The sequence below is a fragment of the Hypomesus nipponensis genome, chromosome 7 (genome assembly GCF_054491055.1).
Source record: "Hypomesus nipponensis isolate SF chromosome 7, ASM5449105v1, whole genome shotgun sequence".
NCBI lineage: Eukaryota > Metazoa > Chordata > Actinopteri > Osmeriformes > Osmeridae > Hypomesus > Hypomesus nipponensis.
In genome coordinates, this window is record NC_140367.1 from 2,557,501 (window position 1) to 2,580,000 (window position 22,500).

At 51.1% G+C, this 22,500-nt stretch overlaps 1 protein-coding gene across 1 annotated transcript in view; it reads left to right on the forward strand.

Annotated features, from left to right (window-relative positions):
* The window catches only part of plxna4 (plexin A4), a 221,216-nt gene that overhangs the window by 105,641 nt on the left and 93,075 nt on the right, over window positions 1-22,500 (forward strand). Inside the window, exon 4 of the mRNA XM_084700986.1 lies at window positions 11,255-11,386. Within this exon, the coding sequence (XP_084557112.1) occupies window positions 11,255-11,386 (132 nt within the window). The remainder of the gene's footprint in view (window positions 1-11,254; window positions 11,387-22,500) is intronic.

The following is a 22,500-nucleotide window of genomic DNA, read 5'->3' on the forward strand; positions in this document are numbered from 1 at the left end:
TCCTCCTCCTTTTCCTCCTCCTCCTCTTCCTCCTCCCCCTCTTCCTCCTCCCCTTCACATCAAAGCCCCGGCCCCTTACCCTGCCATATGTCCTGCATCCTGTGGCAGGTGTGCCGGGTTGAACACACTGAACTCCTCATCTCTTCTTTCTGCCACTCTATCTCTCTCTCCCTCCCTTTCTCTCTCCCCTTTTCTCTCTTTCTCCCTTTCTCCCTTTCTCCCTTTCTCTCTCTCTCTCTCTCTCCCCTTCTCTCTCTCTCTCTCTCTCTCTCTCCCCTTTTCTCTCTCTCTCTCTCTCTCTCTCTCCCTTTCTCTCTCTCTCTCTCTCTCTCTCTCTCTCTCTCTCTCTCTCTCTCTCTCTCTCTCTCTCTCTCCCCTTTTCTCTCTCTCTCTCTCTCTCTCTCTCTCTCTCTCTCTCTCTCTCCCTTTCTCTCTCTCTCTCTCTCTCTCTCTCTCTCTCTGTCTCTCTCTCTCTCTCTCTCTCTCTCTCTCTCTCTCACTATACATCCCTTGCCCTTTCTGTTTTGTTATCTCTCCCCCCCCTCTCTCAGTCTACCATTGTGACAGAGTGTGTACTGTGGTTAGTGTATGCGTGCTGCGTCTGTACTGGGACAGATACGCTGGTGTTCGATAATAGCCTGATCTGGCTTGGGCCCTTGGGACAGCATTGAGACACATAATTGCCTTTGGTGTTTTGCTTTCACACAATAACCCTGGGTAACATAATATATAATAGGGCTCCTCCTCTCTCTGTATGGCCCTGTTACTGCATTGTGCTTTTATAATAAAGACGCAGGTGGCGATGCGACACTCTGCACACTCAGATTATGCAGTCACCTCCACAAGGTCCTTTAGCCGTCAGGCGTACGTAGGGGCCTGCGCCCTGCCTGTGAAGAGAGGCTCCTGTACACCAGGCGAGAGCACTGGAAATAGGTCTGCCTCACTCCAACAGGAACCAGTCTCATCAGAGATTTACTCCACCTCTCACTGCTGCACTCTTGTACTAGAACGAGGGAGGGACGGAGGGACGGAGGGACGGAGGTAGGGAAAGATGGACGGAGGGAAAGATGGAGGGAGGGAAAGATGGAGGCAGAGAGAGATCCACAGAGATATCCACAGAGCCAGAGAAAGGAGGAATATGCCGTCCTCTTCTCGATTCGACTGTTGACAAATACCGCCAGGGAGATAGCCAGCGTGATCGCTGCACGTAGTGAGCGACATCGTCCACGGTGATGGAGGAGAAGGAGAACCCACTTCCAATGAACGTAAACATGGGAAGCAGAAGCAGAGGAAAGGGAGCGTTCCCCAGGGATATGATGGATATTCTGGAGGCGGCAGGCCGGAAAGAGTCACGACAAAGGAAAGGAGTTGACTTTTGTTTATTAGACGAACTGCCTGGATCAAACAATCGGTTCAAGACAAACTGATGGCATGGGTGAAAACTCATAGTACAGATATAGAATGCACAGAATTGCTTCCTTAGCGGGTCTTCAGTGGTCAGTGCACTGATACAGTGGAACGTTGAGCAGGTGAAGTGGTCGTTAATCACGTAAGCCTTAGCTGTACATGTCTCCCTGCTGTGTTGGCTGTGTGCTGTCATGTGCTCAGTGGGGGGGCTGGCTGCAGGACCTCTTGACCTCACAGAGACTCAAGCTGTACATGTACACAGAGACTCAAGCTGTACATGTACACAGAGACTCAAGCTGTACATGTACACAGAGACTCAAGCTGTACATGTACACAGAGACTCAAGCTGTACATGTACACAGAGACTCAAGCTGTACATTTACACAGAGACTCAAGCTGTACATGTACACAGAGACTCAAGCTGTACATGTACACAGAGACTCAAGCTGTACATGTACACAGAGACTCAAGCTGTACATGTACACAGAGACTCAAGCTGTACATGTACACAGAGACTCAAGCTGTACATGTACACAGAGACTCAAGCTGTACATGTACACAGAGACTCAAGCTGTACATGTACACAGAGACTCAAGCTGTACATGTACACAGAGACTCAAGCTGTACATGTACACAGAGACTCAAGCTGTACATTTACACAGAGACTCAAGCTGTACATGTACACAGAGACTCAAGCTGTACATGTACACAGAGACTCAAGCTGTACATGTACACAGAGACTCAAGCTGTACATGTACACAGAGACTCAAGCTGTACATGTACACAGAGACTCAAGCTGTACATGTACACAGAGACTCAAGCTGTACATGTACACAGAGACTCAAGCTGTACATGTACACAGAGACTCAAGCTGTACATGTACACAGAGACTCAAGCTGTACATGTACACAGAGACTCAAGCTGTACATGTACACAGAGACTCAAGCTGTACATGTACACAGAGACTCAAGCTGTACATTTACACAGAGACTCAAGCTGTACATGTACACAGAGACTCAAGCTGTACATGTACACAGAGACTCAAGCTGTACATTTACACAGAGACTCAAGCTGTACATGTACACAGAGACTCAAGCTGTACATGTACACAGAGACTCAAGCTGTACATGTACACAGAGACTCAAGCTGTACATGTACACAGAGACTCAAGCTGTACATGTACACAGAGACTCAAGCTGTACATGTACACAGAGACTCAAGCTGTACATGTACACAGAGACTCAAGCTGTACATGTACACAGAGACTCAAGCTGTACATGTACACAGAGACTCAGCCTGCCACCAGGCGGGGGTCCCGATGGACGGACAGAGAGGGGCCAGCGAGGCGGAGGGCAGCAGAAGCTGATGGTCCCACCGACCTGGAGAACAAGATTGCTTTTTCCGGAAAGTAAGAGGAAATAGAACGAGAGAGCGAGAGATGGAGAGAGACAGAGAGAGAGAGAGAGACATAGAGAGACGGAGAGTGAGAGAGACAGAGAGAGAGACGGAGAGAGAGAGACGGAGAGAGAGAGACGGAGAGAGAGAGAGAGAGAGAGAGAGAGAGAGAGAGAGAGAGACAGAGAGAGAGAGAGAGAGAGAGAGAGAGAGAGAGAGAGAGAGAGAGAGGGAAAACAAGCTGTTCAGCCCCGGGTGTGTTCCAGAAGGTGCTTATGGAGGACATGTTGCGTCCTCTCACAGTGAGTGCTGCTAGCTGGGTGTATCTTGACCTACCCACCCAGGGAGAGAGAGAGAGACATAAAGAGAGAGCGAGAGAGAGGACGTGGCAGAAGTGGGTAGGATAGAGAATGTAAGCCTGGGGAGTAAAGAAATGGAGTTCAGACTCGCCTGCAGACTGTGATAGTGCTACGAGACAGAGAGCGAGATAGAAGGAGAGAGAGGGAGAGAGAGAAGGAGAGAAGGAGAAAGTGGCGTGGGGCCACAAGGTCAGCATGTACTGGAGATTAGACCAGCCAGACCCTCCAGCTACGTCACAAAACTCCTGTGATTGAGACAGAGAGAGAGACAGAGAGAGAGAGAGAGAGAGAGAGAGAGAGAGAGACAGAGAGAGAGAGAGAGAGACAGAGAGAGAGACAGAGAGAGAGAGAGAGAGCAAGCAAGCAAGCAGAGAAACACGAATAAATGAGAGGTAGGGAGAGAGCGTGGAGAGGAGGGATAGAGAGATTGACAAAAGGTCAGTGCCCGGCCCCCCTGCCTGGTCCTAGAGGCAGTGCGTCCACTGGGAGGGAGATAGGAGGGAGGCCTGCCACTCACTGCCTCAGCAGCCAGGGGGGGGAGGGGGAGGAGGAGGGAGGAGGGAGGAGGGAGGACTGCCACTCACTGCCTCAGCAGCCAGGGGGAGGAGGGAGGAGGGGGAGGAGGAGGGAGGAGGAGGGGGAGAGATGCCTAGACGGAGGAGGTAGGAGCCCCCCAGACAACTGTCCCTCTCTCTCTCTCTCTCTCTCTCTCTCTCTCTCTCTCTCTCTTTCTCCCTTCCTCCTCTTGGCTGGGGGGATAAGGGGAGATAATCCCAGGCTGTGTTGAAGCGCTGCTAACAGTGATCACACCTCAAATGCCAGGGCGGTCAGTCAGAGCTAAGGGTCCCCTCGTGACTCACACAGTCTGAAACCCTGTCAGCCAGGAGGTGTGACACACACACACACGGAGGGAGGGAGGGAGGGCAGGTGATGGACATGCCCACTGCTGTGCCCACTCAGATCCCCTGGTCTCAAGGCCTCCAGAGCCAGTCAGGTTTCAGTAGGTTTTCTGTCAGGTGGTCCTTTCCCCCCAGAATCTCCGGGAGTGGTGGACGTGATCCTCCTCCCTTCCTGTCCTCCCTTCCTCTCCTCTTCCTCCCTTCCTCTCCTCTTCCTGTCCTCCCTTCCTCTCATCTTCATTCCTTCCCCTCCTCCCTTGCTCTTTTCCTTCCTTCCTCTCCCCCCTTCCTCTTCCTTCCTTCCTTCCTTCCTTCCTTTCTCTCCTCCCTTCCTCTCCTCTTCCTTCCTCCCTCTCCTCCTCTCCTCCTTCCTCTTCTCTTCCTTCCTCTTCCTTCCTCCCTCTCCTTCTCTCCTCCCTTCCTCTCATCTTCCTTCCTCTTCCTTCCTCTCCTCTTCCCTCCTCACCTCCTCCTTCCTTCCTCTCCCCTTCTCTCCTCATGGATGTCCACTTATCAGTCAGAAGGTTCACAATGTTGACACCCCTGTAGACCCCCCCCCCTCTCCCAGAAAGCACAGACAGGAAATAACTGTTACCATGGCAGCTGCTGAGGAAGCAGTTGATTAAAATCCAGCTGTGTAGCAGAGAGGTTTAATAAATGACTTTAAAGAAGACAGGGTAACAGAATATTGAATCACAATCAAGATCTGTTCCACTCTGCAGGAGACTGGATAACCCACTGTACTCCCAAGACTCCAGTAACCAGTAGCCTTCATTAGGACTTTTAAGATGCGATCTTACACGTGCACTTTGTTATAGTAGGCCTAAATAAGACAATAGTCTATTGTTTGTCTTGTAAAGGCTTACTGGGGTAAAGAAATTGCCCTTTGGAGACAATAAAGATGTATTGATCTGAACTTGAATTGATTTGAACAGTCTGTGCTCGTCGTACCACCCCCCCCCCCCCCCTCCAGACATGGCCGCCCTCACAGGTGTGGTGCAACCACCAGATTGGGGTACCTCAGATTAAACCCCCCCCGCCCCCCAGGCTAATCCCATTTTTCCGCCCTGCCCCATTGTGCTTTATCTTCTGTAATACCTCAGATTCCAGTCCCCAGCAGCTCTACCCAGGCTCCCCTCCCTCACTCCGAAGCCTGACATGGACGCTCCTCTGCTGGCTGAAGAGAAGTGTTTGTGTCAGAGCAGGCTGTTTCCTCTCCTCTGCTGTCTCTCTTGGACTCTGCTGCAGGCAGACAAGGAGCAGACGTATCGTACAGTCAGACCAGCTTTGACTTCATTCGAACTGTGTCGAAACATGTTCTTCGGATTCTTTATATACCTTGGTTTCATGTTGAATACTCCTTCTCGGTCGGTCTGTCTGTCTGTCTGTCTGTCTCTCTCTCTCTCTCTCTCTCTCTCTGTCTCTCTCTCTTCCCCTCTCTCTCTCTTTGTCTCTCTCTCTTTGTGTGTGTCTCTCTCTCTCTCTGTCCTTCTGAGCCCCTACAGCAGTAGTCAGTGTGGCTGAAAGGTTGGCCGAGAGACAGAGGGTGTGACCTTAGGGAGAGGGAGCGTATCGGGTGACTGTAGTTCTGGCACACGGCCGCGGTGTTGTCACCGCTCTCCAATGTCACCGATCAATATCAGGGGCCGCCGGCTCTGCGGGAGGGGGTGGGGGGGCTTCCCGGGGGCCCTTGACCCCCTGGGGCCCCCACTATCCAAACACAGAGTGTATCTGTTGTGATGGTTAAGTACGAGCACCAGGAGACATTAGCAATTAGCTTTTCCCCGGAACTCTGGAACGTGGCCAGTAGCCCAAATGGGCTAAATACTCGTTCCCAGCATGTAACAGCAGAACTTTGGATGATGCTTCCATCCAACCCAGTCAGTTCATGCTGGTGGCGTGTCCCACAATGCACTGCTTTGACACTTTGTCTGTGGCCAGCTTCCCCTGCTAGCAGGTGAGATGGTGGTTGCGTGCCATGCTAACAGCCCTTCGACACTGTGTGTTTGGCATCTCTGTGTCTCTGTGCCATTCTCCCTGGCACACACACACACACTGCTCCGGCCTGTTCTAAAAGCCATGCCTGCTACAGCATGTGTAGATCCAGTAGTAGGAGGGAGTTGTTACGGGGAGTGTGTGTTCCTCTGGCATGGGAGCAGCACTGTTTGGGTCTGGGCTGAAAGCAGGGTTGTGTCGAGGCCTGGTCGGCATCTCCATCCAGATCTTCAGACGCTCCAGATTCCCCCTCATCCGTTCTCAAGGGCACAGGAATGTGTTGCATTGTTTTGTGTTGAGGAGGCTCTGCTGTGAGGCTGAATCGTGCTTATCTCTGAGTTCCTTCTGTTCCTGTCAACCCCAAGCTCAATATCCTCCCCCTGACTACACTGGAGGAATAGCCTTTCTCTCTCTCCTCTCTCTCTTTCAAACTCTCCTTCGCTGTCTTTGTCTCTCTCCTCTGACTCTGTTATCTCTCTCTCTCACTTTCTCTTACTTTCTCTCTCTCTCTCTCTCTCTCTCTCTCTCTCTCTCTCTCTCTCTCTCTCTCTCTCTCTCTCTCTCTCTCTCTCTCTCTCTCAAACTCTGCTTCGCTCTCACTTTCTCTTCTCTCACTCTCTTATCTCTCCTCTCCTACTATCTCTCCCTCCCTTTCACTCTCTCCCTCTCTTACTCTCTCCCTCCCTCGCTGTCTCTCTCTCTCTCTTCCCTCTCTCCTTAAGCCAGCAGACGGCCGTCCCTGGCCGTGCCCGAGGCAGAGAGCCCCTCTCTTTGGAGGGTGCCCGGTCCCTCACTGATTACCCACAATCAATGGATGCTCTGCAGGAGGAGGGGGGAGACGCGTCTGAAAGGGCAGGTGTCGCTGAGAGACCAGGGATCTACAGCTTCATCTGGAATGTGTTTACCAGACCCTGACATTCATGGAAACGATTAAAAGTGTCTTCCTACGTTTTAATCAGCTCTTAAGTAAAATCGGTTTTAATTTTATATTTACCTCAGTGGTGCGACGCAGTAGTCCAGTAATTAAGTTACTGATTACATTTGGAAATGTCACTTGTTACTTTTGTGTGTGTGTGTGTGGGGGGGGGGAGGCTGTTGAAGTGCGTTTTAATCAGGACAAGTTGGGTTGTTTTACTCAAGGTTCAAGTCTACGTTATTCGGTCAAAATGGCTGCCTCACAGAACCAGAGAGGAATCATGTGTTCTCCATGTTTGACCGGGTCAGTTTGTGAGGAACTGGAGAGATCCTGGGGTTCTTCACCGGAATGACCCCCCGCTGTCTCTCACACCATCTGCTAGCTGTCGGCGCTATACTGAGCGATGCTACATAGCGACTCTGGCTCTCCTTGTTGGAGCAGAACAGAATCGCTTTGTAGAAACAACACAACAGCACAGCTTAGTATAGCAGTGGTAGTACAGAAGCATGAAAACCGACCTCAGGATAACATGAGTTCTGAGTGTTGTTTAAGGTTAGAAGGCTGCTTTGTCTCTCTAATAACCTTGACTTCTTTCTCCTTTATCGGGTTTGTGGGGATGTGAGGAGGACAGGGAGAGGCTGAGTCATTACTTGAATCAACAGACAGTGTTTTTCGAGATCCTTGCAGTTCTCATTTTAGAAAAGCTATAAAGCGTTTGGCCCAGCACCTCCTTCTTAGCAGTGTGGGAGTGGGTGTGATTCCGTTTCTGGCCACTAGGTGGATGTGATTTGTGGCTGTGTTGCAGAGTTGCTGGGGTGCAGGTGAGAAGTTCTGTCTCTCTATCTGTAGTCTGGTAGTAAGTTGAGAAAGAGCACACACACACACACACGCGCACACACACAGACACACCCTCACACGCACACACACACAAGCCTCAGTGTGTGTTCCACCATCCAGGGTGACATGTCTGTGGGCAGTGAGAGGTCTGAGTGCCAGAATCCTCTCCTGAGTCATCACTGATTACCATGTGAATGGCCACTGACAGACAGCCGTGTGTGTGTGTCAGTGTGTGTGTGTGTGTGTGTGTGTGTTTGGGAGCTACATGCATCCCCATTCTCTCCAAGCAATCAAGATTTAGTGAGGTATTAAGACTGACTGTCTGTGAATCTCTATTCTACTTTCATAATGTGATACCGGAGATTAGCATTGTAATCCATTTAGGATTGAGAGCACATAATCCACTTTATTAATGCTGAATAGGAAACAGATAAAACTGTCTGCTGTGGTCTGTCAGACTTAATGATTCAGCTTGGCTGCTGAGAACGCTAAAAGATATTAATGATCTATGTTGCTGATAATCCCACTATTAAACGCTCCCTCAGAAGCAGGCGTCATGCTTGTTACCCCTCTGTGAAGGACAGGTCATACTTTCCCATGAGTGGGTTCAGCTTTATTTATAGTACCGACGGGCGTCATGGAGGTGCTCCACTCTGAGCTCAAGGTAAGACCTGAGGACTGAGGTTTCCAGGGTGACGGGGAGGTGGGGTAGCGCCCACCCTGCTCTCCTCCAGTGAGGTGTCCACCCTGCTCTCCTCCAGTGAGGTGTCCACCCTGCTCTCCTCCAGTGAGGTGTCCACCCTGCTCTCCTCCAGTGAGGTGTCCACCCTGCTCTCCTCCAGTGAGGTGTCCACCCTGCTCTCCTCCAGTGAGGTGTCCACCCTGCTCTCCTCCAGTGAGGTGTCCACCCTGCTCTCCTCCAGTGAGGTGTCCACCCTGCTCTCCTCCAGTGAGGTGTCCACCCTGCTCTCCTCCAGTGAGGTGTCCACCCTGCTCTCCTCCAGTGAGGTGTCCACCCTGCTCTCCTCCAGTGAGGTGTCCACCCTGCTCTCCTCCAGTGAGGGGTCCACCCTGCTCTCCTCCAGTGAGGTGTCCACCCTGCTCTCCTCCAGTGAGGTGTCCACCCTGCTCTCCTCCAGTGAGGTGTCCACCCTGCTCTCCTCCAGTGAGGTGTCCACCCTGCTCTCCTCCAGTGAGGTGTCCACCCTGCTCTCCTCCAGTGAGGTGTCCACCCTGCTCTCCTCCAGTGAGGTGTCCACCCTGCTCTCCTCCAGTGAGGTGTCCACCCTGCTCTCCTCCAGTGAGGTGTCCACCCTGCTCTCCTCCAGTGAGGTGTCCACCCTGCTCTCCTCCAGTGAGGTGTCCACCCTGCTCTCCTCCAGTGAGGTGTCCACCCTGCTCTCCTCCAGTGAGGTGTCCACCCTGCTCTCCTCCAGTGAGGTGTCCACCCTGCTCTCCTCCAGTGGGAGTCTCCAGGTGTCTGCTAGTGATCCGCTGTCCCTCTGCAGGTCCTGGCTGGGATGGGACACCGCTGTACTCTCACCTCTCCTCTCTCTGCTCTGCTCTCCTCCCTTCTCCCTCCTTCCCCCCTCCCTCCCTCCTCTCCTCTCTTCTCTCTGCTCTGCCCCTCTCCCTCCTCACCCCTCTCCTCTCCCTCCTCACCCCTCTCCTCTCCCTCTTCTCCTCTCCTCTCCGCTCTTCTCCTCTCTTCTCCTCTCTCCCTCCCTGTGATTGGCTGTCTGGCCCTGCTGTCCGCCCGGCAATAGCTCACACCACAGAGGATGACACACAGGGGAGAAGGGAGGCCTCGACACTGGTCATCACCACCCAAACCAGCTCACCCAATCAGGGGTGATTAGATAACCCACCTGCTGGATCTGGGGTCTGGCTCGTGTGGAATTTAGCTTTTCTTTTCATAATGCTCCCCCCCTCCCTTCCCCTCCCTCCGTCTCTCTCTCTGTGTCGCGCTCTCTTTCTTTTTCTCTCCATTCTCCCTCTGTTGTGTTCTGTCAGCCTGCTGGCCCCTGTGTGCTCAGCGTGTCCCAGTGAAAGTGTGTGTTGTGTTGAAGAGGAGGCTTTGATGGTGTTCACCAGCTCTGGTGCTCACATCACGAGGGAGGGAGGGAGGGAGGGAGGGAGGGAGGGAGGGAGGGAGGGAGGGAGGGAGGGAGGGAGGGAGGGAGGGAGGGAGGGAGGGAGGGAGGGAGGGAGGGAGGGAGGGAGGGAGGGAGGGAGGGAGGGAGGGAGGGAGGGAGGGAGGGAGGGAGGGAGGGAGGGAGGGAGGGAGGGAGGGAGGGAGGGAGAGGTAGAGAGAGGTAGAGAGAGGTAGAGAGAGAGAGACTCCTCGGAAGCATTGCAGCTGCGGTGAGGGAAGCAGGATCACTATAAAGGCCATTTAGTGAGCCGGGAACAGCAGCTGATCAGGGCCACAAGCAGACGCAGGCCTGTCTCCTGTCTCCTGTCTCCAGCCCCTGTCCCCTGTCTCCAGTCCCCCTGTCCCCTGTCTCCAGTCCCCCTGTCTCCAGTCCCCCTGTCCCCTGTCTCCAGTCCCCCTGTCCCCTGTCTCCTGTCCCCCTGTCCCCTGTCTCCTGTCTCCAGTCCCCCTGTCCCCTGTCTCCAGTCCCCCTGTCCCCTGTCTCCTGTCTCCAGTCCCCCTGTCCCCTGTCTCCAGTCCCCCTGTCCCCTGTCTCCAGTCCCCCTGTCTCCAGTGGAAGAAACGCTCGTCACAAACATTTATCTCAGACAAGGTCCCGGGACACACACACTTCCAACCGTGTTTCATACACTGACAACCCATCTGAGGCTGATTCAGCCCGGCAGAGGAACAGTCAAACAGCACTGTTGATGCCCCGGTGATTATACCAGATCATGTTTCAGTATTATAGCTGGGTTTTATTACGGATGGGGCTTGATTTGACTGCTGCAACATCTGCCTAGGAGCTGCTAATGTGCTCTTTCATAGGTGAACTTTCAACTGTAAACTGCAGCTGAAGGAGAAAAATCTGTCAACAGTCTTCACGTAGGCTCTCACAAGCCAGCTTTATTGTGTGTGTGTGTGTGTGCGGATGGTTGGATATCTGTGTGTGTGTGTGTGTGTGTTTCCCCCCCTACCTGCTAGGAGCAGGAGCTGAGAGACGGAGGGGAGGCGTGAGAACACAGTGTTTGGGGGGTTTATGACAGTCAGGGGACTACTTTAGGAAGGTGCTGGAACGTTCCCATCGCTGTGTGTGTGTGTGTGTGTGCGTGTGCGCGTGTGTGTATGTGTGTGTCTGTGTGAGTGTGTTTATGTGCGTGTTGCCTAGATGTTATCTAATCTGTGTGGGGCCATTATGGCTTTCTGTTGAGCACACACACTCACTCACTCACATCACAGTACTCATTTGCCCCCTGCCAAGTAAATCCACCTACCCTCCTAACCCTTCTCTCCCCCTCTCTCCTGCCCTCAGATTCGCGTGGACGGGCCTGCCCATGGTGCATTGCAGTACGAGACAATCCAGGCGGTAGAGAAGGGACCAATCCTGCGAGACATGGCCTTCTCAGCCGACATCAACTTCCTGTATGTGATGTCAGAGACGCAGGTAAGACACAACATGCCTTTCCTCCCACCTCCCACCCCCCTTCTCCCCATCCTGTGTCATCATCCACTCGGTCTCGACCCTTCAGTGGAAGATAAACATGCCGTTGAGATGTGGGCTGGATTACTCTGCGATTGCTGTGTTGTGCTAGGGGGGAGTGAAGGGGAGGTGTGAGGGTTTAGAAATGTAGCAAAATGTTTGTTGAGAGTAGAGGATGAGCTGAGATGGCTGTCAGTCCGTTAGACGCACACACACACCGAGAACCTTTTATAGCTGGAATGTGGAGTGAAATTGAACCACTCTATGAAATAGACACAGCAAGGGAACATCCACCAGCATGGATTCCATCAGACCCCCATAAATAAGACAAAACACAGGATGAACAATCACACACACACCTGTATCCACAGACACACACACCTGCACACAGACAGACACACACCTGCTCACAAACACTCTTCCCACCCAACTCTCTCTCACACACACACACATTCACAGCCACACAAACACCCTCAACTGATATATTAGTTTGGTTCTGGCTCTCTGCCCAGTAAAACACACTCCCATCTCGCTCATCTGTGGTGTTTGTGTCAAACAAATCATGGCAATCTAGAAGGTTCCTGAGTGAGGCTGTGCTGGGTGCTGATAGCAGGGCTGACTCCCTGAGTGAGGCTGTGGTGGTAGTAGGGCTGGCTCCCTGAGTGAGGCTGTGGTGGTAGTAGGGCTGACTCCCTGAGTGAGGCTGTGGTGGTAGTAGGGCTGGCTCCCTGAGTGAGGCTGTGGTGGTTGCAGGGCTGGCTCCCTGAGTGAGGCTGTGGTGGTAGTAGGGCTGGCTCCCTGAGTGAGGCTGTGGTGGGTGCTGATAGCAGGGCTGACTCCCTGAGTGAGGCTGTGGTGGTAGTAGGGCTGGCTCCCTGAGTGAGGCTGTGGTGGTAGTAGGGCTGGCTCCCTGAGTGAGGCTGTGCTGTTAGTAGGGCTGGCTCCCTGAGTGAGGCTGTGCTGATAGCAGGGCTGGCTCCCTGAGTGAGGCCAGGGGGGGGGTGGCGCTGGATGTGCAACTGCACCCCCCCACTGTGCACACAGTCACGCAAGGTCAGAGACCAGCACTACGCTGTGTAGACCTGCGTCTGCCCGGACACACTCACACACACACTCACACACACTCAAACACACACACACTCAAACACACACACACACACTTACACACACTCACACACTTGTGCAATCACAGGTTAGTGTGATGACCGATTATCGTTTGAGTCCAAGTGTGTCTCGCTCACTCACCTAGAGACCGTGTGTGTGTGGATGTGTGTGTGCGTGTGTGGGTGGGTGAAGGACCCCTATGACTCTGATAGCTATCCACTCTGAACATGACAAGCGGAGGGTTCGAGGTGCAAGGTGCCCTTTAAACATGCTCTCCCACAGTCTCCCCAGCTCTCTGTCACCACAGAGAGAAGGAGATGAAGGGCTAGAATCTCTCTCTACCTCTATGTCCCTCTCTCTCTCGCTCTCTCGCTCTCTCTGTTAATCCCACATGAAACGGACACACAGCCTTGTAGAGAGGCCAGTCAGTCTTGGGGGGGGGGGAATATTGAGAGATGGAGACAGACTGCTTCTGTAGTCTTCTGTGTGATCATACACATACCCTCACAGGCAGTATGCACGCTCACACACACACACACACACACACATATAATGTCTCCCGGGAGACAGACCCCCTAAGGGGTCTGGGGGGGTCGTCTCTGTCGGACTCTCTCCCCCCTGGCCCCCCAGCCCCCCCTGGCCCCCCAGCCCCCTTGCCCCCCTGGCCCTCTGGCCCCCCTGGCCCCCCTGGCCCCCCAGCCCCCCCTGGCCCCCCAGCTCCCCGGCCCCCTGGCCCTCTGGTCCCCAGCTCTACAGGGCCAGCACAACCCTGCTCCCAATCACAACACTGACCCGTTCACATGCTGCTCTCCTGGTGTGTGTGTGCGTCTGTTTTTGGTCCTGTGTGTGTGTGTGTGTGTCTCGCCTTGTGTGTGTACAGGTGGTGTTGCGTGTGCTAGCACTGTATATTCTTGATCAGGTGTCGATCAGGCAATGCAGTAAGCTGTCTGTGTGCTGTGTAAAACTCTATCTTATTCCTAACTCTAGTTTATTCCTAACTCTAGTTTATTCCTTATATCAGAATATTGGCCTTCTCGTCATCTTCAACAACAACTAAAATAAAACACACAAATTGGTTTTCAAGAAATGATTAATAGTCTTTCTAGTAGCACATTAGCTTGTAGTAATTAGCCCATTAGCCTAGTTGTAAAGCCATTGTGCTGAACCTGGGGCTGTTTAGCCTGCTGCACCCTCTCCAGGGGAACAATACACAAATATAGAAACTATACACACACTGTATATTCTCATACACTAAAGCACACACACACACACACACACACACACACACACACACACACACACACACATAGGAGTGTATTTGAAAGATTCTTACAGACATTGGTAAACATTAAAGACATGTTTTAATACATTCACCCTGGTTGTGACTCCTCCGGGGTACACACAAGATCACGTGACGGGTCACGTGACGGGTCACGTGACGGGTCACGTGACGGGTCACGTGACGGGTCACGTGACGGGTCACGTGACGGGTCACGTGACGGGTCACGTGACGGGTCACGTGACGGGTCACGTGACGGGTCACGTGACGGGTCACGTGACGGGTCACGTGACGGGTCACGTGACGGGTCACGTGACGGGTCACGTGACGGGTCACGTGACGGGTCATGTGATGCAGGGTTTACAGTTGTCAGAAGGATGTTTTGTTATGGGTTGAGATGAGATATGATTTATTGATCATGGTACAATTTTGGTACGGTTTTTGTGTGTGTGTGTGTGTTTCTCTCTCTTTAATCCTTCGCGCACACACACACAATCTGGTGGTGATGTGTGGCGGTGGTGTCTGCATTAATATTCATGCATGATAAGCGACAGGATGATGGAATTCTCCAGGCTATTTTTTTGTGGTTAGCTCTAGTGCCCTTGCTTTTCTCTCTCTCTCTCTCTCTCTCTCTCTCTCTCTCTCTCTCTCTCTCTCTCTCTCTCTCTCTCTCTCTCTCTCTCTCTCTCTCTCGCTCTTTCTTTCTCTCTCTCTCTCTCTCTCTCTCTCTCTCTCTCTCTCTCTCTCTCTCTCTCACTCGTACACGCATACACACATACGCTTTTCCTCCACACACAATTTTCTCTATGAGACTGGACGCTTCCTTCCTGGAAATCACACACACCACACCCACACACTCGTATCAAGATACAGACAAGCTCTTTACTGTATGAGAGACAGGAATATTGTATTGTGGCGTTGAACACACACCCGCCAGGATGGTCTGCGGTTCAGACAACACTTGCTGCCTGTGTGCTGTTCTGGGGTGATGCCCGGGGGCTGCAGGGGAGGGCACCACTCACAGCAGGCCTGCAGGCTACTGCACTGGGATTCACACACACACACACACACTCAAACACGCTCTCACACACACTGACTGTCTGTCTGCCTCTCTTTGCCTCTCTATCTGTCTGCCTCTCTCTGCCTCTCTATCTGTCTGCCTCTCTTTGCCTCCCTGTCTGCCTCTCTCACTGTCTGCCTCCCTGTCTGCCTCTCTGTCTCTCTGCCTCCCTGTTTGCTTCTCTCTCTCTGCCTCTCTCTCTCTGCCTCCCTCTCTGCCTCTCTGTCTCTCTGCCTCCCTGTCTGCCTCTCTCCCTGTCTGCCTCCCTGTCTGCCTCTCTCTCTGTCTGCCTCTCTATCTCTCTGCCTCCCTGTCTGCTTCTCTCTCTCTCTCTGCCTCCCTGTCTGCCTCTCTCTCTGCCTCTCTCTCTGCCTCTCTCTCTGCCTCTCTCTCTCTGTGTGTGTGTGTGGCAGCAGGTCACGTACTGTTATCTCTTTCCTCCTCGTCTATATTTTCGGAGCGTTGTAAGAGGATTTTAAACGGCAGGGATTTTCTAATCTTAATTCTTTGCTGATTGCTACAGAGAACAGAAGGTACGCTGTGCTTCTGTCATACGCTCCCGTCTGCTGTAGAGAACCAAGAGGACGTAGGCTGTGCTACTGTCATACGCTCCCGTCTGCTGGTGAGAACCAGGAGGACGGCTCTGGCTCACTGGCGTGTCCTGGTTATGGAAGATCACAGCATGCGACTTTTGTTACCCTGGCGAAGCTGGTGGGAGATTATGCTGCAGTAGGTTTGACCCCTGGATGTTTTGGTTGAATGCACCGCAAGGTCAAAGGTCATCAAGCTTCTGTGTGTGTGTTGTGGTCATTTGTACACGCAAGACTGGAGGCTGGGAAATACAATACCACTGAAGCATCCTGGTGGTTTGGAATAACAGCTTTCTCTCTATCGTACACACACACACACACATGCACACAATCCCCCCTTCCCTGGTGGGAGAGAGAAGGAGAAAAACAGTCTGAGTGGGTCGATAGAGGAGGGACACCCTGCTGTTGGAGGGCCTGGGACCGACACACAGAGGAAAAGCGATAGAGAGAGAGAAAGAGAGGAAGAAGAGTAGAAAAAACAACAAAACACGTGGAGCCGGCAGGAGATGAGTACAATGTTGGTCGATAGAGCTCAGTGTCCCTGCTGTTCGTGTTCAGACCAGACCCCCAGCCAGCCATGCAGCGCCCAGCTCTCCCCCTCATTAGGCCTGGATTGGTGCTGCCGGCCCTGGGACAAGGACCAGGGGGTGGGGGGTCAAGGTCATGGAGCAGTGGAAGATGCCAGGAGTCTGTCACTGAGCCTAGAGAGGAGAGATGGAGAGAGGGCGCCCAGCCTGGTTATAGCTCTGTCAGGTTATCAATAAACACATAGAGGAGCTCCCAAAAAGTATGAACACACACATTCTCTCTTTTCTCTCTTTCCTCTCTCTCTGTCTCTCTCTATATATATTCTCTCTCTCTTCTCTCTCTCTATTCTCTCTCTCTATATATTCTCTCTTCTCTCCCTCTCTCTCTCTCTCTTCTCTCTATTTTTTCTCTCTCTCTTCTCTCTCCATTCTCTCTCTTCTCTCTCTCTCTCTCTCTCTCTCTCTCTCTATTTTCTCTCTCTCTCTCTATTCTCTCTATTCTGTATTTCTCTCTCTCTCTCTCTTCTGTCCCTATATCTGTCTCTCTTTCTGATACTCGTGCTCCTCAGTACAGCTGTTGTGGTTTCCGAGCTGCAAGTCATCTTCCTCCTTATCACCTGGTCTCTAAGAGTGCAGAGCAAGATGGAGGGAATGAGGGAGAGAGACAGTGACTCATCCATTAATCCTCAGAGAAGAAGCAGATGTGTGTGTGTGTAACAGACGGCTGGCATCCCTGTAGACACTGAGCTTGAGAGAGAGAAGGAAAGAGAGAGAGAGAAAGAGAGGGGTTGAGAGATAAAGAGAGAGGGAGTGAGAGGTAAAGAGAGAGAGAGAAAGTGAGAGAGGGAGAGAGAGAGAGTGAAGGAGGGAAAGAGAGACAGAGAGAGAGAGAGAGAGAGAGACAGAGAGAGAGAGAGAGAGACAGAGAGAGACACAGAGAGAGAGAGAGAGAGAGAGAGAGAGAGAGAGAGAGAGAGACAGAGAGAGACAGAGAGAGAGACAGAGAGAGAGAGAGACAGAGAGAGAGAGAGGCTCCCTGAGGTTCCTGCGATGTGTTGAGATGTTACTGACTGAACACAAGCCGCGGCCAAATAGTTACACCAGTGCATATTTTAATAACAAGGGCTAACACAAGTAGTTAAAATGTTTTAGTTCACTGTGTGGCCTGGTGTTAGAGTTGGTACTCTGTCGGTAAGGTTTCAGTCGGTCGTTAACTTGATTGATTAGTTTTAGAAGTGGTTTCGTGAAGCCTTCTTGAGTTGAAGTGATATTTTCCCTCAGACCTAAACGTACGCTGCGCTCCATGTAAAAAGGGTTTGTGGAAAGTGCCATGGCGCACTTCACTTCACTTCTCAATAATGGATGTCCAGCGTGGAAACGGCAGGTTCTGTAGGTGTGAATTATTCAGCATGTGTACCGTAACAGAGAAATAGCTCAAAGTCAAACGCTTTCATTTCTCTTTGGCCCCTCGAGGGGAAATGGAAAAAGCACCTGGGACTAGCGAAGGGAACCGCATCTCGCATCTCATCAAAAATATTTAATAACGACGACCTTTAATTTCAATTATAGCCTCAGAGTTTAACAACAATCACTGGACGATCGGTCCCTCAGCGCGGTCTCCCAGTGCATGCTGGGAGTCTGCGAGGAGGTTTTATGTGGTTATGACTGTGTCCTACTTAGCTGCAGGGTGTTGTGTCACAGCGGTGGGGAACAGAGTAGACGAGCTGACGGAACGCTTGACATACTTGTGATAAATGTCAACAAAGTGGAGCAGAGGAGGTTGATGGAAACAGGTTCTTCTTGATGTTGTTCTAGAGCCTTCTATCCGCCTCCTGCTCTCCGCTGCGTCCAGACACACACATGTGCTCACAGTCACTCTTACATACACAGACACAAACATTCTCACAGTCACTTTTATATACACACACACACACACACACACTACAATCCACATTTCTCACCCTCTGCACGACACAAATCGGCATGCAGAACCGTTAAATTACGTCTCCGAGAGGCTCACTCCTGCTGCCCAGAGAAAGCAGGCCACGTGTGGTGTGTGTGTGTGTGAGTGTGTTCATGAGTGTATTCCTGTGTGTGTGTGTGTGTGTATTGTGTTGCAGGAGTGTACACCATGCTGTCTATGCTACAGCTTATTTACCATGGTGTGGGCCCGAGGCATGCCGCAGCATGGACACAATGAGTTGTGATATGTTTGTATGCTGCTAGGAGCCCACATCCCAGACAGAATGCTAATCCAGTTAGCAACACAGAGTGGCCCGGGTTCACGGCAGACATAATTGCATTTTCCATCTGGGTCCCCCTAGGGCTTGGCCAGGGACTGGCAAGGCTTCTACAGAGGTCTTGGCTAGGCTACAGCAACAGAGGACAGCTGAAGTTAGCAGGTTCTCTCAGAAGCTACCGTTAGCATGTCCCTACAAAGGCTAAGGTTGGTATTTTAGTTGAAAATGGGGAAGGTTTGCATTTGTAAGACAAGTCAAACTGTGTAAGCCGAGCCGAACCATCCGCTATCAAACAAACAACTTCCTTATCTATGCCTGATTGCTTCTGAATCGGTGTTCCACTACTAAATAAACTTCCCTAGCTTAGCGACGGAGGCTAACTGTCCCTCAGCTATCCTCAGGTCCTCCCTGGCCATCACAAGATAAAGTTATTAAACTTGATGAGATTAAAAAAAGATTGCCGCCGTTATTAAACGCCACATCCTTAGGGGGGAACTTCGGCTCCAACAGAGAGATAACTATGAAATAACGGGTTGCGTCAAAGTCGTTTGTCAAAGTCTGACATCCCTGACAGAACAATGGATGGTTCCCCAGCTCGACCTCTGAGTGTGCATCAAATGAAAACAATATTGCACCTGCACGCCGCCATTTGCCGAGTGCGTTAACGGCAGTAAATAAACCTGGCGGCCCGCAGCGTGATGGATCGATCGGCCTGTCTGACATGATGAGGAGGTGACGTGTCCCCCGCTCCGCTGATGCCCACGTCTATCCTGCTTCCACCTGGAGGGAGGGAGGGAGGGATAAATGGAGTATTGCTGGAACAAGAGAGGGTACAGTGCCTTGCGAAAGTATTGGCCCCCCTTGAACTTTTTGACCTTTTGCCACATTTCAGGCTTCAAACATAAAGATATAAAAAAAATCTACATCAAGTGGGACTCAATCATGAAGTGGAACGAAATTTATTGGATATTTCAAACTTTTTTAACAAATCAAAAACTGAAAAATTGGGTGTGCAAAAGTATTTGGCCCCCTTAACTTAATACTTTGTAGCGACACCTTTTGCTGCGATTACAGCTGTAAGTCGCTTGGGGTATGTCTCTATCTGTTGTGCACATCGAGAGACAGAAATGTTTGCCCATTCCTCCTTGCAAAACAGCTCAAGCTCAGTGAGGTTGGATGGAGAGCATTTGTGAACAGCAGTTTACAGTTCTTTCCACAGATTCTTGATTGGATTCAGGTCTGGACATTGACTTGGCCATTCTAACACCTGGATATGTTTATTTGTGAACCTTTCCATGGTAGATTTTGCTTTTTTTTTTATGTTTTGGATCATTGTCTTGTTGGAAGACAAATCTCCGTCCCAGTCTCAGGTCTTTTGCAGACTCGATCAGGTTTTCTTCCAGAATGGTCCTGTATTTGGCTCCATCCATCTTCCCATCAATTTTAACCATCTTCCCTGTCCCTGCTGAAGAAAAGCAGGCCCAAACCATGATGCTGCCACCACCATGTTTGACAATGGGGATGGTGTGTTCAGGGTGATGAGCTGTGTTGCTTTAACGCCAAACATAACGTTTTGCATTGTTGCCAAAAAGTTCGATTTTGGATTCATCTGACCAGAGCACCTTCTTCCACATGTTTGGTGTGTCACCCAGGTGGCTTTTGGCAAACTTTAAATGACAGTTTATGGATATCTTTAAGAAATGTTTTTCTTCTTGCCACTCTTCCATAAAGGCCAGATTTGTGCAGTATACGACTGATTGTTGTCCTATGGATATAGTCTCCCACCTCAGCTGTAGATCTCTGCAGTTCATCCAGAGTGATCATGGGCCTCTTGGCTGCATCTCCGATCAGTCTTCTCCTTGTATGAGCTAAAGGTTTAGAGGGACGGCCGGGTCTTCGTACATTTGCAGTGGTCTGATACAACTTCCATTTCAATATTATCACTTGCACATTGCTCCTTGGGATGTTTCAAGCTTGGGAAATCTTTTAGTATCCAAAGCCGGCTTTAAAATTATCCACAACAGTATCTTGGACCTGCCTGGTGTGTTCCTTGTTCTTCATGATGCTCTCTGCGCTTTAAACGGACCTCTGAGACTATCACACAGCAGGTGCATTTATACGGAGATTTGATTACACAGAGGTTCTATTTATCATCATTAGTCATTTAGGTCAACATTGGATCATTCAGAGATCCTCACTGAACTTCTGGAGAGTGTTTGCTGCACTGAAAGTTAAGGGGGCCAAATACTTTTGCACGCCCAATTTTTCAGTTTTTGATTTGTTAAAAAAGTTTGAAATATCCAATAAATTTCGTTCCACTTCATGATTGTGTCCCACTTGTTGTTGATAAAAAATAAAATAAAATAAAAAGTTTTATATCTTTATGTTTGAAGCCTAAAATGTGGTAAAAGGTCAAAAAGTTCAAGGGGGGCCAATACTTTCGCAAGGCACTGTAAATGGACAGAACTAGGTCTGGGCTTCGACTGCCCGGGACTTTTAAAAGCAGACCAGCCCTCGGCCGTGTACCATTTGACCGGCCGTTTGAGAAATCTCCCTACGGCCAGTCCGACCCTGGACAGAACCCACATATCCCCAACTTCCCCTCCTCACCTCCCGCACTTTTGATAGATACCGAGATCCAAAGAGCTTTAGATTAATGGCAGCATGGTGTGCACAGGGCTTGGGGAACGTCAGCGCCCGTGGTAACGCCTGGGGGATAGCAGGCCTCTGATTGGCCGCGATGGCTGTGCCTGTTTGGACAGGGGCTGTTTTGCACACACAGCGCTGCCTCGTACCAGCAGTCTTTGTTCATCACTTCCTGCCTGTGTTTGTTGTTCTTCTCATGTTCAAGTTCTGGGTGATTGGCCGTCTGCATACACACGCACACACACACACACGCACACACTCACACACACACACACACAGAGCGCACATAACTCGAACACAGCCAAAGCCACTAGTTTTGAACTCATTCCTCGTGCCTTAACCCATTTTCCTAATGACATTAGTCTGCTATTGATTCAAGCATAATGAACCATGCCATGATTGCAGACTAGTCTGACACAGATAGAGAGAAGCATGGAAAATCCATGGAGGACGAGAAGTTGAATGCTTCCGAGGACAAGGCATGGGCCAAGTCTGTATGTCTCCTGCTCATTAACACCCCAAAGGGTTGGCCGCGGTTGGAACTCCAGACTCGTTTAATTACGACAGGAGAAAGGGAGGAGTGGAGGAGGAGAGGATGGGAGGAGGAGAGGAGGGGAGGAGGAGAGGAGGGGAGGAGGAGAGGAGGGGAGTATGGGAGGAGGAGAGGATGAGAGGATGGGAGGAGGAGAGGAGGGGAGGATGGGAGGAGGAGAGGATGAGAGGATGGGAGGATGGGAGGAGGAGAGGAGGGGAGGATGGGAGGAGGAGAGGAGGGGAGGAGGGGAGGATGGGAGGAGGAGAGGATGGGAGGAGGAGAGATGAGACAGCTGGATAAGGGTCCATACTAGAGTGGAGGTTTATTAAAGGGTATGTCTACCCTGCACCAGAGAAGGGGAGGAGCAGACACTAAACAGGATGTAGGATGGGAAGAGAGAGAGGAGGACGAGAGAGGAGGACGAGAGAAGAGGAGAGAGAGGAGGACGAGAGAGGGGAGTGAGAGGAGGAAAGAAAGGAGGAGAGTGGAGAGAGAGAGGAAGAGAGGGAGAGCGGAGAGAGAGAGAACGCACAGTGAGTAAATCTGGTTGATGTACAATGTTGTTTACAATGTTGACAGTCTTCACACACTGCTAGGGACGCTAAGCTACTACTAAGATGGGCATTTCAAAGGTGTGCAAGCCAGTTATTACACATCTCATCACAGCATTAATCTCATTGGTCCCCTCTCTCACATGTCTCTCAGTCACATGACACACGTCATCCTACCACACACACACACACGTGCCCTCACTGGCGTCATACAGTATTTATTTCACACATGTACACGTTGAACGTTTAGCCAAGAGACTCTCACCCTCTCTCTCTCTCTCTCTCTCTCTCTCTCTCTCTCTCTCTCTCTCTCTCTCTCTCTCTCTCTCTCCTTCTCTCACTCTGTCTGTCTATTTATCTATCTCCTTCTTTCTCTCTATCTCTTTCCCTCCCTAGCTCACTCTCCCTCCCTTTCTCTCTTCCATCTATCTGGTCTATAAATAGTTGCTGCTGGCTCGGTGCTCTCTCTCTCTCTCCTGGATGCTTGGAGAGGAGACAGTGGAATCCACAGACACTGGTGAAAAGAATCTTGCCTGATCAGGGAAC